Consider the following 23253-nt stretch of genomic DNA (forward strand, 5'->3'; position numbering starts at 1 on the left):
GATCAGTTCCCAGCCTCAGCGCCGCAGAGAGGAAATGAAAATTCATGGGAGAGCGAGCGAAGTCAGCCCAACCCTCACGTCTGTTCCAGCCACTGGGGCTTCCAGCTTATCTGTGCCAGTATTTAAATTGTCGAAGCACAGGGTAGTGCCTCATTCTAGAACCCGGACTTTGGAGCCACGATACGCTTAGGCTGCCTAGTCCAAAGCCATTCACGATCTCACAAATCGGCTCAACGCTTGGAGTGATCCAACCTTGCACCCGGTTTAGGTAGACGGGCACCGAAACTCTTCCACATCAACTCCTCTCCAAATCGTTCACTCCATTCCGGCAGTAATAGCAACTCTGTCTGCGACACTGGCTCGAACACGATGCGCCTCACCATGCCCCAGGACAGCTGACCCCTCGAACTAGCCTCACCTCCACCTGCCTCCTCACTGTCTACAATGATAGCTCACCACAACTTGCTTCAGGAAAGCTATTATAAGTAACATTTTTAGTTGAATCTCTTGCCTTCTGAACTACCAGTAAGCTGTCCCACATCTTCAAGAGCGCCAATTTAAAACAGAAGTTTTAATTGCAAAAATGAAGATGATATATGGAAGCTATATGGGATGTGGGTAAGTTAAGGGCATGGGTAAAGATCTAACATAAAAATAAATGTAGGAAATTAAATATATATTTTTTTAATGAAGTAAGACTGCAGAGCTCTCTGATGTATAGGATCTGAGGATCCGAGTACAAGATTCCCAAAAAGCAGGGATGCAGGTACAGTTATAATTAGGATAGCTAATAGAATGTTTTAATTTAGAACGAAGAACATTGAATGCAGAATTCAAAGTTAATGTTGCGCACTGGCAAGATCATATCTGGAGATCAATGCACAGCACTGGACTCCTTATTTAAGGAAGGAGGTAAGTGCTTTGGAATCAGTTCTTGGAAGGTTTACTAAGCTGGTGTCTGAAATGCCCACATTTTATATAAGGAAGCGTTGGATGAGCTGGAGTTTATCCACTGGAAAATAGAGGTAACAGCTGAAAAAGAAATTGTGGGGAGGGGGGCACTTGACAGGGTACACATGGAAAGAATGCTTGCTTTTGTAGAAAAATCACTAAAAATAAGTCAGAGGTGTGGAGATATTGTTTCTCTCAGATGGTCTTGACTTTTTGGAATTGCTTCCTCAAAGAACAACAGAAGCAGACTCTTTAAGTATTTTTAAGACAGAGAAGTAGATTCTTGATAAGCTGAGGAAGTGAAAAGTTACTGAGAGAACAGAAATGTCCCTTCTATTTGGTGTGAGTTCTTACTTACTCAAATTGACAGTTTTGTTTTGACTGTATGGTTAGGAGGAATTGGTCGTTCTCAAAGTCAGAATTTATTTCTCTTTCCTAATTACCCTGGTCAACTAAATGGCTTGCCAATGTATTTAAGAGCCATCCATGTTGATTTCATTATTACAAATGACCCTGCAGTTCAGAGATACTTTAAAATTAAAGCAGTGGTTTATAAAGTTAGCTTAAAATACACAATTAATAAATAATTCAAAATATTAAACCTGTATTCTACAAACCCTATTGTTATTAATGGTGCTTTGGGTCTTGTGACAGCTCAGACCTGGCACAGAAGCAACAAGGAGATTCTCCCTGTGTGATATAGGGAAATTTCAATAAAATTGGCTTCTGTTTCTGGGTCTCAAGGAGTTCAGCAATAGGGCAAACTGACAACTCTTGAATCTCTCAATATTAGCATGTCTTGGAATTTCACAGCGTACATACAAACATCCGGGAACTACATTGATTTGACTGTGTGAAGAATCATGTCTCGATTTGGAACCAAGAGCCAAAACTGACATGATAGATAGATAGATACTTTATTCATCCCCATGGGGAAATTCAACATTTTTCCAATGTCCCATACACTTATTGTATCAAAAACTAATTACATACAATACTTAACTCAGTATAAATATGATATGCATCTAAAATCACCCTCTCAAAAAAAAAGCATTAATAAATAGCTTTTAAAAAGTTCTTAAATAGTTTACTAAAATACATTGAATGGTAACTTAAGCTCAGTCATAACCCCGGCACTTTAACATATCTTTCCCCTGGCGGTTGAATTGTAAAGCCGAATGGCATTGGGGAGTAATGATCTCTTCATCCTGTCTGAGGAGCATTGCATCGATAGCAACCTGCCGCTGAAACTGCTTCTCTGTCTCTAGATGGTGCTATGCAGAGGATGTTCAGGGTTTTCCATGATTGACAGTAGCCTACTCAGCACCCTTTGCTCTGCTACCGACGTCATACTCTCCAGTTCTGTGCCCACGACAGAGCCCGCCTTCCTTACCAGCTTATTAAGACGTGAGGCTTCCCTCTTCTTAATGCTGCCTCCCCAACACGCCACCACAAAGAAGAGGGCGCTCTCCACAACTGACCTATAGAACATCTTCAGCATCTCACTACAAACATTGAATGACGCCAACCTTCTAAGGAAGTACATTCGACTCTGTGCCTTCCTGCACAAGGCATCTGTGTGATTCAGCGCAACATGATACAGCCACACTGCATTTCCTCTGACTGAACATCTGTAATTCCTGTGATTTGACCATACTTGCAGCCTGTGGCATTCATGAAGACATCATCCAATCATCAGTAGGCTTTTGGTGTTGAGATCAAAAAATGTGGAGATTTGCTCAAGCACAAGATCTACGCGAAGTAAAATAAATTACTTAGCAGACAACATCCCAAATCAAGAATATAAAAAGACATCAGTGGATAAAGCACAGAAAATCAGGCAGCACCTGTGGAATGTTAAAGTTTCAGATCAAAGACCCTTCATCAGAACTGAGGGTAAAGAGCAGAAGTTTTCATAAGACATAGGCTTGTTGGAACAGGGCTGGGGGAAGAACAGGAACAGGTTTGAAGTCCAGCCAGACATGCTGTACATGTGGATTTACTGCAACTAACACTGAACTGAATTGTTCTTAAACTACCTATCCATGTTTGCCTTCAGAGTCCACCTTACCCACCACTAAAATTCTACCTCATTTGCAACAGCAACCTCAGCAAACATGAAGATCGCATGCAGCCAGTTACAGTGAATTGACGTCGACTGCCAAAAGAACAGAATCAAGCTTCCTGCTCCGTCCTCCTCTTCCATATGTGCCGAGAGAAATCAGTGGCTCCACTGTGACTTGGGGAAAGCAAATTGAGAATTCACAGGTTTCTACCTTGTCAGAATTCTACCAGAAGGATGGGAACAAGGGGATTTTGTTCCCTGGGCAGCTGCACCAAAGCTCCCATGCCATCCAAGCCCAAGCAACTCAAGCTATGAGACAAAATTATCAAGTCAAGTCACTTCTTATTGTCATTTCGACCATAAAATGCCGGTACAGTACACAGTAAACACAAAACAACGTTCCTCCAGGACTCTGATTTAACTGCAGGCATTGGATTCATTTATAATCAGTCAGGGGACCAGCAGCCTGACCCTGCCTCTGAGGGAACTGACCCAGATAAAGTAAAATCTACTTGTCCACCAACTGCTCCAATTGGAGAAGCAAGGCTGATGTTAAATGCTCCTTAACAAAGAGGGCGAACGATGAAAGTTTTGTTGAATATTGTCGTCACTGGGAGTAACCAGAGTTGCAGCATGCTATTTTGAATGAAGGAGTGTAAATCACCACCGAGAACAGTGTATCAATAGTGCAAATGAGCCATTTAAAATAAATACAACTCCTTTTTCTTTCAATGTTGTTAAATCAGACTTTGCGTGTCAGATCCTCTGCCCTGAAAATACCACAAATATTAATTAAGAATTTTATTATTATAGATTTAAGTTACCAAGGAAACCAATTAATGTCAGTTTAAAAAGCATGAGGTGTCACTGAAACACATCAGGATCCCAACATTACAAAATATTGCACAATGCTTTAATAACCCAACAAATACTTTCCCTTTATTTTTGAACAGAGCAAGTTTATTTCCAAAAGATACTTTATGAGATAAGTTTTATCTCAAACATTACAAAAAAATCTAACAGTTTGGCTCTATTTAACAGTTGCTATTGTTGTCTGCCAAGTAGACACCTTGTTCCAACTCTTATGAGATTTTCTCCAAGCATACTGCTCACTTAAATCAATACTGGTGACCAGTTTACTGTTTTGACCATCTGACGCAGATGTCTGAGAACAAAACGCTAGAGCAGGGGTCCCCAACCTAGGTTCCACAGACTCCTTGCTTAATGGTATTAGTCCATGGCATAAAAAAGGTTGGGAACCCCTGGGCTAGAATCATAAGTGAAGTTCTACCACCAATGGTCCTAGCTTGCAAGGTCAAGCAGTTCTTATTGATCCAGAAGTTTCAGTTCACTAAATGTCTTCAGCTAATATGGAACAAATGAGTCATGCTTCGTGGTAATCAAGGCAAGAAATACATATGTGCAAAACTGAAAGAGCAGTCCTTCAGGATTGAGTAAAGTGCGCAGAACTTCTCCTTTCGAAACTTAAAAATCAGCACTTACACCAACTCATTTTTGAAATAATTTGTTTTATATTTTAAAATATAGGTTTTACTTCGTACATCATGGGAAAAAAAACAACTTTTATCACCTGTATTAATTATTACCTTGAGGGAAATTCCATTAATTTTTAAGTCAAAACCTTTGTGAAACTAACAATCAAAAATCCCAAATCCATTCAGTTAATGAGTTCAGCTGTTATCAAAACTCAAAGCACAGCCATTTTCTGTTGCCTTTCAAAATTTAAACAGTTTGATTATACAGAGGCCAGTTGTTACCGAATCATAACCAGGTGTCAGCCTGTAAATGGAACGTACTTCAACTCCTGTGCGATGGCAGCTATTTGCTCCACTCGGTCCTGGTGTGCAGCCAGATCACTCTCAAAAGCCTCATGCTTTCTCAGCAAGGCCCGGACTTCAGTCAAACTAACAGTTTCATAGTCTTTTTGCATCAAAATATAATCTTTCTCTGTGGAGAAAAGGAGCCCACATGAGCTTTGTGCTCTAAACTACTTTGAACTTTCAAATCAGGGTGTGGATAAAAACAGAGGCTATGATGGATGATGGAATGAATGAAACAGAAAGTGGATCAGGAACTGGAGAGCAACATGGCTTATTAGTCAATTATTCAGGAATTTATTGCAAGCATATGTAATATTGACCATCGGCCTACATTCTAATTCATATCTCTGTTTAGCAATTACAATAGATTAATGGTGCTAGGGTGTTATAGAGATATAACTATGCAAAGACATAGATTGTTTTTCCAGATGGTTCCTTACCATGTGACCATACTTCCTGAGATGTGGCTTTCTGTCTGAACTTCTCAGCAAGGTGCTCCAAACGCTCCAACCTTCTTATTTCACTCAGGAGCCATTCCTCATAGCCTTTTTCTACCTGCTCAAGACGCTGCCACGCACTTGCAATATCCTGGATTTGGGGAGTGGGTGAGGAGGGAGGGAATAGGAGAAATGAATTGTTTTGCTTTGTTCTTCCCAAGCCTCTCCCTGCAAATCAAATCATTTGTGATCACAACCCAAACCCAAGGAACTGCTAAGAAAAATCCTGAATAGATCACAGGAATACCAAAAGAAACCTAGGACTTCACCTTCCTATAAATATCTCAAATAGCTATTTCTCAACATCAGAAAGTAGCTAAAACTCTGCCTGTTTTTGCAGAAGAAAGCATCATGACAGATACTTTCCTTTCTTTTTATTCCATCTTGTCTTTGTTCATCAGTCACTGAAAGTGAATGAGCAAGTGCAGCAGGCAGTGAAGAAGGCTAATGGAATGTTGGCCTTTATTACAAAGGGAATTGAGTACAAGAGCAAGGAAATCCTCTTGCATTTGTACAGAGCCCTGGTGAGACCACACCTGGAGTATTGTGTACAGTTTTGGTCTCCAGGGTTAAGGAAGGACATCCTGGCTGTACAGGCAGTGCAGCGTAGATTCACGAGGTTAATTCCTGGGATGTCTGCACTGTCTTACGCAGAGAGGTTAGAGAGACTGGGCTTGTACACGCTGGAATTAAGGAGATTGAGAGAGGGGATCTGATTGAAACATATAAGATTATTAAGGGATTGGACAAGATAGAGGCAGGAAATATGTTCCAGATGCTGGGAGAGTCCAGTACCAGAGGGCATGGTTTGAGAATAAGGGGTAGGTCATTTAGGACAGAGTTAAGGAAAAACTTCTTCTCCCAGAGAGTTGTGGGGGTCTGGAATGCACTGCCTCGGAAGGTAGTGGAGGCCAATTCTCTGGATGCTTTCAAGAAGGAGCTAGATAGGTATCTTATGGATAGGGGAATCAAGGGATATGGGGACAAGGCAGGAACCGGGTATTGCTAGTAGTTGATCAGCCATGATCTCAAAATGGCAGTGCAGGCTCGAAGGGCCGAATGGTCTACTTCTGCACCTATTGTCTATTGTCTTTTACTTCACATGTTAACACTCATTCTCAACGTGATTTTAACTCACAAAGTTTAGAGTTCTCACAAAACTCATCTTTACTGTGGGTAGACGGAATGTAACATTAAGATCAGATCACGACTTAGCTGAATGGTGGAGCAGTTTAATTTGCCCATAATTTGTATTTTTAATGTAAAAAGTGCAAAACTATTCCTGAAATTGTGAACTTCTGCAATGTTGTCTTTTCACTGGAAGTAAAAGAGATCACACAAAAAGACAAAAAAGGTCAGACAGGAGGGAGGACTAAAGTCTTTGTTATATTCACAATAAACAAATGCATATTCCAATGCATCATTAGCTGTAATTTATTTTGCTGTTCTACACATGCTAACAAGCAGTTTACAATATAGCTATTTAATTTCAGCTACCCAATGCATTGATTTCAGGGTCTCCTTTGAGTACAATCCTTACAGAAACAAGAGTTTCCGTAAAGAATGAGAGGACTGATTAACAAGAAATGGTTATTGAAATCCAGGAGGTTACTTATTCAGCAGATTACTGAGATGGTGAAAATCACTGAATCATCAAACCTTAATCCTTTCTCCCTGTGGCTGTAAGACACAACTCCTCCTCCTTAAGTATGCAAGTACCGTATATGGTTTCATTCCACATCTGTATTTTGCACTATTACTTTTCAATGAATATTTTGTACTCTTTTCATACCTCACTGCTTGCATTTTGTATTTTAAAGTATTTATTTCTGACCCAACAACCCTGCAACAATAATTTACTTCAGGATAAAGAAAGTTTTATCTCAACTTCAAAAGGGGTCAACATAAAATGCTAGCCCTCTGATAGTTCTTAACCAGTATATTTTTGTTTTCTCCCTCACTGGTTTTTATTGAGTGTATTAATAAGGAACAACCAGGGAAATAAAGAACAGGGAACTATGATGAGATTGGATCTGCCGACTGGAATCTGGCATAGACACAATGGGCTGAATTGTTTTCTTCAATGTTGCAACAATCCTACAATTCAATGACAATTGATAAATATTGCCGGCCTCAATGGACAAAGGTGAGGATTAGTGATACTCTGGCACTGTGCAAAATAAAACAGCTACTTCAGCCACCAAAACTTCCAACAAAGTATGAACCTTACAACAATGCTGTTACGGGCCATAATGAGAAATCAAGCAGCTTTTCTGTAAAGCCACCGGCCATTCAAAATATAATTAACTACCTTAAACTGAAAATTTCACAATGGCTTTTTGAACGACTCACTGAAACCATTTTGCCCTCTGAAGGCATGAGTACTGAAACTACCTGACTGAAATTTAACACTGAAATCTCAAATCTGACAATGGCTTTTCCAATGACTTACTGAAACCATTTTGCCCTCAGAAGGCATGAAGGCTGGCCTGTTGCTGATCCGCAGCTTGGTCTGCAAAGTGTTGAAGTTGATTTCCAACTGACACTTCTCTTGGATTTTGGGGGGTTTGTGCAGACGGCGATAGTCTCGGAAATCCTCCAACTTCTGCTGCATGGCCTGCATGGTCTTCTCCGGGGTCCGATTTTCCAGCCAGGGAATGGTCCTCTTAATCCACTGCAGGAGCTGCCGGGGACAGGAATTCAGCTCACCAATCAGAATTACAGTACAAGTTCCTGCCACCGCCTGACTTCAACACCTTTGCAATCCCTTTGAGATACTTCCTCCGATTGAAACAGGGTATGGAAGTCTAAAACTAAATGGCATAGGTGAAGAGAATGTGGGGAAGGATTTGAAAGGGACCTTTTGGGAAACCTTTCCCAACCAGAGAATAGAGAGTCTATGGAATGAGCCGTTAAAGAGGAAGTGGTAGAGGCAGGTACAACATTTAATAGATTTTTGGACAGGTACAGTGCATCGAAAGGATAGGTTTAGAGTGATATAGGCCACATGGGACGAGCTGAGATGACACAGATGAGCAGGGCCAAAGGGTTTGTTGCGCCTATTACATGGCTTAATGGCTCTCAATGGGAGGCAGATCCCCATCTCTCCACTTATGTCTAAGACAATGACAGGTATTTGCATCAGCAGAAATCACGGGACAGCATGTTGCTAATTCTGCTCTCATGATTCTGAAGAGATTGCACGGATTTTTTTTTGGAACTGTCCATGTTTCACACTCACACTGAGCATTGTTATTGCAGGCATAAGCCCACTTATTGAGAAAATGTTAAAAAAAATACATGAGTATATTCAGTGATCGACTGGGGAGATCACCAAATGGAACATCTACAGTTACTCAGGGCAATGCAGTCGTGCAAACCAGTAGAGCTCCAGTGACCCAGGTTCAATACCAACCTCCAGTGCTGTTCATGTGGAGTTTGCATGTTCTTCATATGGGTTTCCTCTGGCTGCTCAGGTTTTCTCCTACAGGCATGCAAGTTGTTAGCTTAAAAGGGAGGGAAGGTTGAATTTAGTCTGAGTTTACCTCGCTGGCCAGCTTCTCATAATCTCCCATTGATTTTTCATTCTCCTGATTAACCGCCAGTATCTTGCAAATTCTGTTAGCAGCCATCTCAGCCTGCGATTAAAAATAAACTATTTGAGACACAAACATACCCACAGAGCAGTACAGAAAAGTGGTAGAACAGCTCTGCTCAGGAAAGTAATTCTGTATTCTACACTGCTATTGTTTTACTTTGTACTAACTTTACACACTATTGCAACAAATAGATCTGTAGAAACAGTATGCAAGACATGATTTCCACTGTATTTTGGTACATGTGACAATGATCATTTAGCTAAGATGCTCCCAGGCAGCAAGTGTTCACATTGCAGAGAACAACAAAAGCATAATTAAAGTCCAAAACGTGAAGAAAACCCTGCATTGATCAATTTATCCAACTTTAGGTTCACTTTGAAGTTTGAAAAGATTATGTGCAACATTATGTTAAGCATGCTGAAATAGCTTAAAGCACACAAAACTGTTAATCAATACTGTGAAGCCTTGGTAATTCAGAGTATACAGAGATAACGCAGGCAAATGGGATTTGCAGAGATGTCCAACATGGGTAGCATGGACACGGTAGGCCAAAGGGGCTTGCTTCTGCGCTGTACAATTCAAGGATCCTATAATATTGATATTAATAACAAAATGTCTGGGGCTCCTTTGTGTATCTGTATGGAACAGTAGTTAGGGAGAAAGGAAAGTACATCAAGTAGAGATGGTAGGAAGGTGGATTTGCACACAAGTTTCATTTATGCCTTAAGGTCTAACTTAATTTAAGACAGACGTTGACTTTCTTGGTCTGAAACTCCTCCCTAAAGTGAATTTAAATTTCCAATTTCTTGTGAAGTGGGCCTGCTGTGGACGGGTGGCAAGATGGAAAAAAAAATCTGCTTGTAACTAACCTCACATCCTATGATCTGTTGTTGCACCTCAACCTGCAGTGGGACTTGAGATGTGCAGAGGCCCGGCCTTCTGTCTTCATCCAGTACCACATCTGACACATGTCTAACTCAGTCTCTGGGTTTCCTATACATTATACCTACATTAAGACTTTTAGATCAGTATTGTGTTTGATTTTTATCCACAGTACGCTCAAATCTTCAATATTTCAATCATTAGAAATATCAAGAATTTCTCTTAGACCACTCAGTTCTGCTCTCCCTCTTCATATCTGCCTTTCCTACCCACTTTTCTCTTCCTTTCCTTCTCTATTACTTCACACTACCTTTCCATTGTTCCACTGTACATCCATTCTCATCCTAATATGGCAACTCTTTTGAAAATAAATCATTGTATACCAATAACACAAGAGATTCTGCAGATGCTGGAAATCCAGAGCATTGTATAGCAATGCCTAAAGCCCGTAGATTAATAGTTGATCTAAACCACAATTAATTAATTGGACCTACTTTTCAGGAAGCAACTCTTTTCTATTTCTTACCAGCCTTGGGAATCACTGAAGTCTGAAAGAAAGCTTTGGGTGATAGATATTTAATGAGAATGCAACATACTGATATAAACTGTTTTTACCTATTGTTAAATCATATGATGTAACCAAATGTATATTTTGAAAAACTGAAATGATAGAAAATAAAACATTCTTAGATTGAGCTTGTTGCCTATAAAAGTTGACCTACAGTAGGAGAAATTCGTGCATAGGTTGCATTTACAATCTGTTTTTTTTTTGCTTATTTAAAAGGTCAGCTGCCCCAGACTTTCACATTAAGATTGCATTTCTTCCACAATCTCAACCAATCTTCAGTACAAACATCCCAATATTTTCTAAGCTTGACATGAAGATTGGAATTGTTTAAAGCTTTATGTCCAATGTCACAAGAGCTTAATGTTTGAAACCACTGTTTCTTTAGACAAAACTTTTTACTAAGATTTGTACTTTCTAACAATTTGTATGGTCTTACACCCCATAGCATAATTTCTCAGCTCTTTATTTAGTTTGCTCAATATTTGTATGTTTGTTTCTACTCTAAAATAAACTGAAATCTTGGAATTAAGATTACTCATCATTCCTGAATCCTGGAAGAACCGCAAGGATCAGATCCAGCATTGGCTCGTTTATTCCTTTAAAAATCAGGCAATATTGACCCATCATTATTTAAAATTAAAAACAGCCTGAGACATGTTCTACAAACACAAGGGCAGAAAACCAACATCACTGTTATGGGACACAGCTGCAAAATGATAAGGCCAAGCTCTTCGTGAGAAGTCTAGATTAACAGGGATGTAGATTAGAAAATGAGGCACAATGGCCAATGGTGTCTGTACTGAGACAGATCACATTCATCATGTCTGATATTCTTTCCACTTCTCCCATCTTTTCTAAGAGGTACCAGTTCATACAGGGACACAGTTCCTTGGCACTGATATATTTCAGTACCTCACCTGGATAACACTTGGCGTACCAAAGATTCAGCAGACCCTGCTTCCCTGATTTCCGCAACTCAGCTCGCAACAGATTTTGCCTTCCTGACAGAGGACACAAGTGACCAAAACGTTGATTCATATTGTCATCTCTTGCTCTACGTAGCTGATAAAGCAGGTACCCCATTCACAACAAAACCCCCACAGTACTTGCTGCAGAAATGAATTCTTCCCTTGCATTGCAGTAACATACCAAGTGCTGTGTTGGCAACTGGAATTTTAGCAATAACTATCTGTCATGTAAATAATGATGGGGTCAATGTGAATCATGCACATCTACCCACAGGAGGTGTAAAGACGTTTGACAGAGTACAGAGAACATGAACAAGGATATTGCTGGGTCTGGAGGATCTCAGTTATAAGGAGAGATTAAATAGGTTCCAACTTTATTCCTTAGAACATAGAAGACTGAGAAGAGATTTGATAAAGATATCAAAATTATGAGGGGTAAATGCAAGCAGGCTTTTGCCACTGAGGCTGCGTAAGACTACAACCAGAAGTCATGGGTTAAGGATGCAAGGTGAAAAGTTTAAGGGGAACAGGAGGGGAAACTTCTTCAATTAGAGGATTGTGAGAGTAGGGAACAAGCTGCCAGTGGTGCATGCAAGATCGATTTCACCATTTAAGCAAAACTTGGACGGTAGAGGTATAGAGGGCTATGGTCCCGGTTCAGGTCAGTGGGAGTAGGCAGTTTAAATGGCTCAGCACAGACTAGATGGGCCAAATGGCCCATTTCTGTGGTGTACTTTTCAAGAACTCTATGAATAATACATCAGGGTTGGAGAATCAATGTAAAGCAGGGCATGCAGACACAAGCGAAATACATTCCAGCAAAAATCAGAGGCAACACAGCAAATACCTGCTCTGCTCCAGCAAAAGCATGATAGAAACAGGAAACATATGTCATAAGAGCCCTCTGATCAGGTTTTGGTGTGTTCACAATATCTGGTGAGGATGATAAATAATAAAATGACGAAAAAGGGAAGAGAATGACAACAAAGGTGGAATAATCAAGGTGCAACATAGTAGTCTTTGTTTTTTTTAAATTACACACCAGGACTACAGTTCATTAAATGATACTTTCACCTCAATCCTTCCATCTCTAGAATGAACAAATGGAATAAAACTTCGAGGACTCTTAAAAGAAAGTCTCTCCTGTTGTACAATGGCTGTATTTCATTCCGAATGATCAATAGAACTAATGCAGTATGACGTTGGTAGGTTAACTGGCATGTTCGGACATTATGTTAACTGGATCATCCTTCATCAGACTGCCTTTTAGGAGACCTCCAATGGCTGCAAACAATTAGACTTTATTTCTCAGATGGAGAAATTAACACTGACAGCTGAAGTATACGAAAAATTGGAAAACCGATCAGATGGCAATAAAGAAAATGCCAGAAATCAGAGAGTCTAAAACTACTGAAAAGTGGGAAAAATAATGAGCAGTCCAGCTGAGTAAACAATGGAGAATGTAGAAGCTAGAAATCAGAAAGTTGGAAGTCAAGTGTCCAGACGTCCCACAGCTTTTGACCTCACCTTCCTTGCACCTGCAAACGCATGGTAGTAACAGGAAACATAAGTCATAACAGCCCTTTCGTCAAGTCTTGCTGCATTTACAAAATCTGTACAGAAAGAAAATTGTAACTTTACTAAGCATCGAGTTAGGTTGTTACGTTGGACAAGGAAAGATCACGAAAATCAGGCACCATCGCCAGCACATTTGAAGAAGCCAGTGAGTAATAGCAGATGATTTGTATCAGTGCCAAATCTTATTTCCACTGAAAAGGAAGATGTTTAAGACCACAACGAACTGTTACCAGAACATTAGCGTTCACTGCTCCTTCCATCTCAACTAAAGGCAAAAAATAACACCATCCCTACAACAAAAACATGATAAACTCAGAAATTTGTTGAATAGACTATTTATTGCTAATACACTAGCCTAAAGGTATTGCTGCAAAATATGAAAATAATCAGGAACTTTTTCTGAATGCTTTGTTAAGTTCCCTTTTGTTGTCCTTTTTCACAAGTTATTATGTGTTTTGTATACTACTGTGCTTTATACCCTGCTTTGGAGAAACATTGTCTCGTTTCTATATAAATTATATACATGTATATTGTTAAATGACAATAAACTGGACTAGACTTTTTCCACGATGAATCAAGAAGCATATTTCAGGACACGTGCCTGGATTGAGGGCAGTAGGATCACTTCACAAACTCCAACCACCTGCCTTATCTCCACATCCTTTTAAAACACTATCTATGGGCAGACGTGTCAGAAGGGGAATGGGAAGCTGAACTGAACTCGGCAACCACTGGGAGGTCCTGCCTTTTGTGATGGACAGTGCAGAAGGGCTTGATAAATAGTTCTTCAATCTGCATTGGGTCTCAACAACCTAAAGGAGTCCACACTTTGTTTTTGCTACCAGGAGATCATGCCTATTTTTTTTTTTGCTACCCCATGGCCTCCTCAACTGCCATCATGAAGCCAAACTTAGGTTGGAGGAGCAAGATCTCATATTCCACTGGGTATCCTACAACCTGATGGTATGAAGTTTTTCAAACTTCAGCTAATATCTCCCCTCTTCCCCATTACTTTTCTTCTGCTCACTTGCCCATTATTCCCTTTGGGTTCCCCTCTTCCTTCTTTCTCCCAGAGTCCACTCTCCTCTCATCTTACGTTCTCTCTTTTCCAGCTGTTCGCCTCATCTACCAATCCCCTCCCAACTTCTGATTCACCCTCCCCCACCCAGCTACCTTCCCCCTCACCTGGTCTCACCATCATCTGAGAGTTTGCACACCTTCCCCTCCACCACCTTATTCTAGCTTCTGCCTCCTTCCCTTCCAGTCCTGATGAAGGGTCTCGGCTTGAAATGTTAACTGTTTGTTCCCCTCTAGATGCTGTCTGATCTATGTCCTTCCAGTATTGTGTGTGTATTGTTCAAGATTTCCAGCATCTGCAGAATCTCTCGTGCTTACAGCTTTGTAACCTAGTGCCCTCACTTTACAAGTGCTTTTGTTATGAAATACAGATCAGAGAAGATACCAACATCTGTCCCTTTTTTGTTCCCACTTTAAAATTATGAATGTTGGTTGCTTTCCTTGCTATAGATTTAAAATTTCACACCGTCACTTTAAAACTTATCTTTAAAAGTACAAAGGGATGGGGTGGAAACTTGAAAAATAGTATCACCTATGCACCAGTAAACTGGCAGAATTTGTCATTTTTCCTAGAACTCCACTTGATATCTATGCTCTCACATGCTCATATTTTATTTAGTATTTGAAACAATAAAATTACAGAACTTAACAGAATAAAATTAAGGGAATAATTATGGTTTCAAAACTTAACCTTTCTTTTTAAAACTATTGAAAAGTTTATAGGGGAAAACTGCTTTCGTTCAAACTCTATAAAGATGATTAGTAACCCCCCCCCCCCCCCCCCCCCCGACACAAAGATGAATGGGGAATGGGTGAGCTACCAGACGGCATTCTGGTATGTAAAGTTAAATGAGATGATCATGTTCATCCACTCCTCCCCCCCACTGAGATGATAGTATTTGGGGAGGCTGCATATTGAGGTGAAAGTGGAAGAAAAGGGATGTTAGCTGCAAATGCTGTGAACTTAAAGGATCAATTAACCTTCAGGCAAGTTTTTATCCTGAAATTACGGTAGTACCTTTTGCAGATGGCTGTTGTGGCTTAAATACACATTTGAGAATCCCAAAGAAATCAGGCTTGGCACCTGTTCTGTCACTACCAGTTTCCCAATTTCTACCCCACAGTTGTTGATATTTGCATTCCAGATAGTGGTTACAAGAGGAAAGGGAGAACCCCTGTACAAGAGAACTCATTACCTTCTGGATCCAGCATTTTTGGAATATCCAGTTCCTTTTCTGCGACCTCAAAGGCAAGGTTCAAGTTGTAAAGGGCATCATCCTATATACAGGAGAGAGTTACTCAGTGATTGTTACTCAGAAATACAACCCCTGTCAGAAAATTGCAATGCATCCATCTACCAAGGCATAGTATACAGCCAAATGTTATGTGTAGTCAATAGTCATCAATTTAATTTAAAAACTGAGTAATCTATCTTAACCCGGGTATGATTCCTTTAGATTGATAATTACAAACATCATGAGGGACCAAGATATCAATATTATTTAAAAGTCGGGTTACAAATGGAATTCTATTATCTTGTATATATAAAGGATTTCAATGGAAATTAATGTAGCATTATTTCACATAATTGTAATGGTTACTTTCTATCGCTAACAAATTTGTTTCTGAATGGCCAGCTTCAAATGCAGAGCTATGTACCTGAAACCAAGTGCAGAACTGAAGTGTAATGGAAAATGAATGAACTTTGTTTACCTATAAGCACTTTTATAAGACTTCTCGTTGGCTCCTTAGACAGGACCAAAAATTTTAATGAGGTCAAAAAATAAAGTAGCAGAGGAAAACGTGAGCACATTAATTAAGTGCAAGTTTGGAACAGACATTATATTTTTAGAATGTTGATAGCTTTAGGGATTCTTAAGTATTTATGATGGAACAGTAAATCAAGTTCTGCTCCTGGGAAAAGTCGAGATATTTGTAATATCCAATGTATTCACCAGAAGAACAATGAAACTGCCTTGGTTTAGCACTTCTGAAACTGATATTTCGACTTGCATGGCTTCTAAACCCTGTGGACACAATGGCAGTGTGCAGCAACGAGTACTCAGGTGCAAAACCGAAAACTTCATGTCATAGATTTTGTCTTTGCAGAACACTGAAAAATAGGTGACCGTGAACTTTTCATTATTTCCTCCATTAACTTTAATAAATATTTAATACCAGAGACGTGAACTGGGTTATTTGACAAACACCCAATTTATATTACCGTACAATATCAATATCAACCCAGATTTTTCTTAATTTGCTTTTATAACATGCATTAATATTAAAGCATATTTTGCGATATTCAAAGGCAGGTGCAGGTTAAGTACCACACACAGCTTGTCACATATAATAAGATCAGTCCTTTGTATGCAAATGAAGGCATTACATGTTCACCTGTTCTAACTACATGCACGTGTGCAAATCAACAGTCACAGTGCAGCAACAGGACAGATGAGCAAGCATGCAGTGAGAGAATAAAGAGGATTGATATCATAAGAAACAAAACTCTTTAAGGTAGGCAATTGATAAACAAGACAGCATTAGAAAATGGCGAAGAGTAAAGGTAGTTGAATTTTTATTTCTTAATTTCAATTATACTGGCTTGTCAATTTAACTATGGGCAGCAATGCAGCACAGTCATTAATTTAAGCACAAAGGTAGTGATTTCATTGGCCTTTATTTGGCAACATCATTAACAGCACAAGTATCACCCTCATCACTACAGGCCCAAAATACAATTGGAAGCTATTCATTTAGCAGGAGGCCAAATGGGCACAGATCCCATCACTCACTGGAGTGAGTGAGCATTATTTTCATTAATGAAGCCTTCTGCTATTTTTTGCAACAACTGCTCATCCTCAAACTTGAGACACTGACTCAAGAAGCTTTACTCAAGGCAAAAGGCAATTGATCCCCACTGAAAGCAATTTATTTACTTTTTGTTTTATTTAGAGATAAAACTCTGAACTCATGCCATCCAGCAACCCCCCAATTTAACCCCAGACTAATCACAGGACAATTTACAATGACTAATTAACTCACTAACTGGTACGTCTTTAGACTGTGGGACGAAACCAGAGTACCTGGAGGAAACACACGTACACACAGGAAGTACGTACAAACTTTCTTACAGAGGACACCAGAATTGAACTCTGAAGTCTGACCGCTACATTACCGAGGCATCACTTTACTATTTACTATGAAGTCTTTTGAGGTCAAAAAACCAGATCCCAGGGTAGGCTACCATTCTCTCACATAGCCCTCCATGGCCCAGGACAGGAGGACTCTGGTAAGCCACTGTTTGCGGCCAATGCCCCAGTAGGTTTGACTGGATGAGACATTGCCCTCCAAACTGGAGAAATGAGCAGAAGAAAGGTTCTAAACTCTTTCACTAGAAAATGGCAAAAGCTTTAAAAGCAGGACAAAATGCCCCAACCACTCCACAAGTAAGCAGCTTTACTTCAGACGTGTAGATCTGTATACAACACTTGACAATGTTTGGTTTTCAGATCATCCTTTAAGTTCTCATGGTGGACAGTAATGGGAAATGCACTTAACAATGACCAAAGTAAATATCTCAACTTTCTGCTTCTTCTCTAGACCAATATCATTTGGTAAGTTCTTAAGTGCAAGGCCAAGCTTTCGGCAAACATTAAAAACGTATGCATCATCATTATGTACCATGTCACATGACATGGGCAATCAAGGTCTACGACCATGATTGTTCTTGGCAAATCCTATTGAAATGGTTTGCCATTGCCTTCTTCTGGGAAAACAAATTAAGGATCTCCAAATGCTAAAGTTAAACATGTTACACATTACATATGGTATACCCTATTGACAATCAGTCAAAAACAAAACCTCAGATAGAAAGAACCCTGCAGAAAATAGCCTTAGGGAGAAAAGTCTTTGGTGTTAAGTTTTTGTTAAAACTAATACTTCTCCAAATCCATAACATCCACAGGTACATTTCTAATAGTTAGTTACTTTGTAGTAATTTTTATTTCTATTTGAAAGTAACTCTCCATTTTATCACAAGACAAAGGAGCAGAAGTAGGCCATTCAGCCCATCGAGTCTGCTCCACCACTCCACCATGAGCTAAACTATTCTTCCATCTCGTTCCAATTTCCGGCTTTTTCCACAGATCCCTTGATACCCTGACTAATTAGATACCTATCTCCTCCTTAAACACCCTCAGTGATCGGGCCTCCACAGCTGTATGGCAAGGAATTCCATAAATCCATGACCCTTTGGCTAAAAAAAATTTCTCATCTGTTTTAAATGGGTACCCTCTAATTCTAAGACTGTGGCCTCTTGTCCTGGACTCACCCATGAAGGGAAACAGCCTTTCCACATCTACTCTTGTCCAAACTTTTCAACATTCAAAATGTTTCTATTAAATCCCCTCTCATTCTTCTGTACTCTAATGAATACAGTCCAAGAGCTGACAAACGCTCCTCATATGTTAGCTCCTGCATTCCAGGAATCATCCTCATAAATCTTCTCTGCACGCTCTCCAACATCAGTACATCCCTTCTAAGATCGGGGCCCAAATCTGCACACAGTATTCCAAATGGGGTCTCACCTGTGCCCCATAGAGCCTCATCAACACCTCCTTACTCTTATACACTGTTCCTCTTGAAATGAATGCCAACATAGCATTCGCTTTCCTTACTGCCGATCCAACCTGGTGGTTAATCCTGCATGAGGACTCCCAAGTCCCTTTGCACTTCCGATTTTTGAATTTTCTCCCCAACTAAATAATAATCTGCCTGGTTATTTCTTCTTCCAAAATGTGCAACTGTACATTTCTCAACATTGTATTTCATCTGCCATTTCTTTCTCTACTCTCCTAAACTGACCAAGTCTCTCTGTAACCTTTCTGTTTCTTCAACACTTCCTGCTCCTCCACCTTTCTTGGTGTCATCCGCAAACTTAGCCACAAAACCATTTAATCCATAACCTAAATCATCGATATACAGTGTAAAAAGAAGAGGCCCCGACACCGACCCCTGCGGAACACCACTAGTAACCGGCAACCAACCAGAATAGAATCCCTTTATTCCCACCCTTTGCTTTCTGCCTATCAGCCAATGGTCCACCCATTCCAATATCTTTCCTGTAATTCCATGGGCTCTCACCTTATTAAGCAGCCTCTTATGCAGCACTTTATCGAAGGCCTTTTGAAAATCCAAATACACAACATCCACAGCCTCTCCCTTGTCAATCTTATTTGAGACTACCTCAAAAAATTCCAATAGGTTGGTGAGGCAGAATCTTCCCTTCATGAAACCATGAAGCCTATCTTGTCATGCACCTCGAGGTATTTCATAACCTTGTCCTTGAGGATCAACCCCAATAACTTTCCAACTACCGATGTCAGACTAATAGGTCTGTAATTTTCTTTTTGCTGCCTCCCTCCTTTCTTAAACAGCGGAACTACATTTGCGAACTTTATCTGTGAAAGACCCATGAACTTCTGCGACTATCTGACCCAGTTTTCCCAACAAGTTACAAACAACATTAACTGCAACCTGCAGCATTAAGAACAGATCAATACTGACACACGGACACAGTGAGAGGAATAAAGTTTAATATGGGAGTTTAGTGCTTGTTCTACGTGGAGGCCGTGATATCACCACTACCAATGGATTTATGAAAGAAGAGATGAAGAAAATAAACAGTACATAGCAGATGAACACAATTTATAAACAAGCAAAATACACAAGCATTCATGGCACATTTCCAAGGACTTTTGGAAATCAGATTTAGCTAGCTATATAGTATTCTCACTTAGCATTCAAAGTTGTCCAGCTTGGCCAATGGAAACAATCTCTTCCAACGGGACATGCATAAAGAGCAAGCAGCACATATGGCACATCAGCATGCTAACAAGACAGAGAGTCAGATGACCTTTTGCAGCTTGGAGTAGTCAATAAGGTCAGGTCGGTGTCTGTGGATGAGCGCACAGAGAGCAAGGCCATCTTTCCAGCTTTACAAATGAGACCAAACAAGAATTTAAGTATAAATTACAGCATCAAGTTTCAAATAAATAGAGGATCTATACCAGCATCCTCCAATTTGTTTAAAAATCTATATATCCATTCCAATACAGATGTCCTATTACAGTGTGTCAGAAGGAACAAATTTATGTGAATAAACAGCTTTAAAATAATAACATACAACTATAACATGTTCATTAAGCAGGAAGTAATTTCCAATGCACACTTTTAGGAAAGAAAATGCAAGACAGTTAACAGCTGAACTGGAAGGTAAATAAATACCAAGAGCCTTCCATGTATTTGTTGATAATGTTGAATATTCATTTAGGGAGGTTCAAAGTTACATTTTATTGTGAAAGTATACATGTACAATACAACTCTGCTATTTGTCTTTACCATTATACACAGAAAGACCATGGATGTTGAAAGAAAATCAACTCCCCCCCAGCACAAAAAAGAAACAACCTCGCAGACCCCAACATGACCGAACCCCTACACATAACAATCCCCCTTACTCACAGAAAAGAATGACAACAGTAGCACCAAACCCCCAACCTCCCCTTACACACAAAAACCCAACAGATCACAGGTTCATACAGCTGTGCTTTCATTGGTTCTTAATTGTTTCAGTAAGACAATCCATAGTAAAAGGAACTTCCCAAGTGCGTGGGGGGAAGATATGGGAGCCCAGGCAAATAGTAATTAAGTAACTTTGAAACATATTGCTTTATTATATCCTCCTATCATTGGCACAATTATATACAACCTAACAGTAGACAAAGTTGTAATTATTACAACCCAATTACAAATCTATGAAATGAGAAGGAAAGAGCAACAAAGGGTCAAGGGGAATAGGTTGTAGATCATCCACAATCTGCACAACTATGCACTAGGATCATAGATGATCTGATTTTGACCTCAACTTCACTTTCTGGTCCGTTGCCTCCCACTCTCCCCCATTGCCCAATTCTCCTGCAGTCTACAATCCAAATATATTTTATATTCAGCAGAACATTTCCATGGGTAGAGATTTTCAAAGTTCACCAGCCCAGAAGAAAGAGCCCCTCCTTCAGCTCAGATATGATTGGATCACCATTTATCCCAAGTATATGCCCCTTATTCCAATTAACCTCAGCTGAGGAGGCAGATTATCAGAGCATCAAGCCACTCCCCCTCCACCTCAGAATTACATTGGAAAGTACAAAATCACCTCTTGTACTTCTACGCTCCAGACAAAATAGGCCCATTGACTATTTATTCAGTAAACAGATCTTATGCTGTCTGTGGCTTAAAAGAACAAGCAGTGATTTTGTTCAGTAACATTGATGGGGTTCAGCAAGGAAGATGTCATTGGGATGCTTCCTCTGGTGAGAGAATCCAGAACTAGGGGAATGCACGAGTCCCTTCATTCCAGAAACCACACCACTGCATTGCCTGCAAGAGGACATGATATGCAGAACCCAAGGTTATGCTATTCCAAACCTCAGCACAGTTGTACTAAGCATTCTCTAATTTTGCACTTTGACACCTGATACTGGGATTGTACTCTGCAGCAGGTTCAAAGCAAAGCTATATTATGGAGTAACAAGATGAGGACACAATCATGCATCAGTTTCAAATGGACGCATGCCCTGTAAATTCCAAGATATAAAAAAAGTAGTATTATGCATTTCTAAAACTTCCATTAGACTTGATTCTCTATATGTACTATTTCCTTAAATCCTATCAATCCAAGGACAGACAAAGTACATTTTTTTTTGGAGAATCATAGAGGAATGAAAAAGGATCTTGTGCTTTCCCAGCATATATGACGAATAAACTCTTTTTGGGCTTCCAGATGGGTACAGGTACTGATTTTAACCAATGTTTCGATGTCAAACTCTGTCAACTTCATCAGGGATGATGCTTGGGCATGTCTAGCCTGGTGGTATTTATACCCCCATCGTCCATGCCTCCTGATTGGTTAGTCTTCATCCAATCAAGTTTCTACTTTCCTACCTTGTTTAAAATTGAATTCCAGTTCTTACTTAGAACGAGGCCTTCGTCTTTGTTAAAAAATTTTCTTCTAGTTTTATTTCATTGACTTCCTTCACCAGACAGTCCCAAAAGCCACTGGCATGACGCAGTAGTCTTGTGCCAAAGTCAATCCCATGGCCATTGTTATTTTAATGTTCTGCTACTGCCAATTTCTCAGTATAACCCAAATGGATACACCTCCTGTGCTCTTTGATGCCATTTTCCACTGTGCACCCCGTCTTGTTGAAATACGCAGCTCTGCATTCACAGGGAGTCCTGGAAACACCAGCCGGCCCGAGTCCCAGGTCACCTTTGACCCATGGAAGCTGCCATTTGAGCTTCCTCGTGGGTTTGTAGAGAAATCGACAGTAGCAGAACACTGTAATGAATCGGTGTTAACAATCGAATTGGTGCTAAATTAACAAATTTTGCAACACGTGCTGGTGATGATAAACCTGATTCTGAGTCTGAGGCAAAGTGATGAATCCCTGTTTCAACAAATGATGCGATTGGGAGACAGCAAGTTAACACCGATGGGCAGTCAAAAATTGTTTGAGGACAGTGTTCACTGAGTTGTCAGTCATGAGATTGTGGCTCAAGACTCAGAGTTGGGAGAGCAGCAAGGAGGTGGAGGGCCTGAAGAATGAAAAGGTTAGTAAAAGACACTGGAAGTCCCAATCAAAGGCTGCACTGGGTGGATCAGTCCCAGCAGTGGTGACTCCCAGTACAATCTGGTCCAGATTCTCCTGAGACGAGTCAAAAGTAGCACTGAACAGGCAATGCCAGCCATTTTGTTTATATACTAAAAATAAAATCACATGGAAATGATTTAATCTCTTCTGCAATCAGAGTGTGCACACAGGAATATACTCGAAAACTTCACTGCCCCGTACCCAATCACAGTCAGAACATTATGTGCTGAGAATGCACAATTCTGTGTGCATGCTTCCAGCACGATAATTATAACTTGTAATTGGCATTCTATACTGAGCATGACTTACCTTGTGTGGAAGTTCTGCACATTTACGTTCCTATATGGAGCAGTCTTTCTCTGGCACCAGAGCAGTAGGCCCTCCTTAGCAGATGTTTCTATGGAGAAAAGTCCGTTTTTAAGGGGACACCAGGACAAGTTCCATCGATGAGACAGACAGCAGATGGCATAAAAAGGTGGGGAATTACATGAAGATGAGCAGAGCCCTCCCCCC

At 40.1% G+C, this 23253-nt stretch overlaps 1 protein-coding gene across 5 annotated transcripts in view; it reads right to left on the minus strand.

Annotated features, from left to right (window-relative positions):
* The window catches only part of LOC140730320 (alpha-actinin-2), a 105603-nt gene that overhangs the window by 44265 nt on the left and 38085 nt on the right, over window positions 1-23253 (minus strand). For 2 of the 5 annotated variants that reach the window (XM_073050568.1, XM_073050565.1), the window contains exons 5-12: window positions 23050-23137; window positions 19944-20022; window positions 15223-15304; window positions 12899-12984; window positions 8900-8992; window positions 7807-8037; window positions 5298-5445; window positions 4834-4984 (exon numbers count right to left, since the gene is read on the minus strand). In XM_073050568.1, the coding sequence (XP_072906669.1) occupies window positions 4834-4984; window positions 5298-5445; window positions 7807-8037; window positions 8900-8992; window positions 12899-12984; window positions 15223-15304; window positions 19944-20022; window positions 23050-23137 (958 nt within the window). Of the gene's footprint in view, window positions 1-4833; window positions 4985-5297; window positions 5446-7806; window positions 8038-8899; window positions 8993-12218; window positions 12305-12898; window positions 12985-15222; window positions 15305-19943; window positions 20023-23049; window positions 23138-23253 lie in introns of those variants that run through there. The other 3 variants (XM_073050567.1, XM_073050564.1, XM_073050566.1) reach the window with 2 other exon arrangements.

Source organism: Hemitrygon akajei, chromosome 7 (assembly GCF_048418815.1).
Source record: "Hemitrygon akajei chromosome 7, sHemAka1.3, whole genome shotgun sequence".
Lineage (NCBI taxonomy): Eukaryota > Metazoa > Chordata > Chondrichthyes > Myliobatiformes > Dasyatidae > Hemitrygon > Hemitrygon akajei.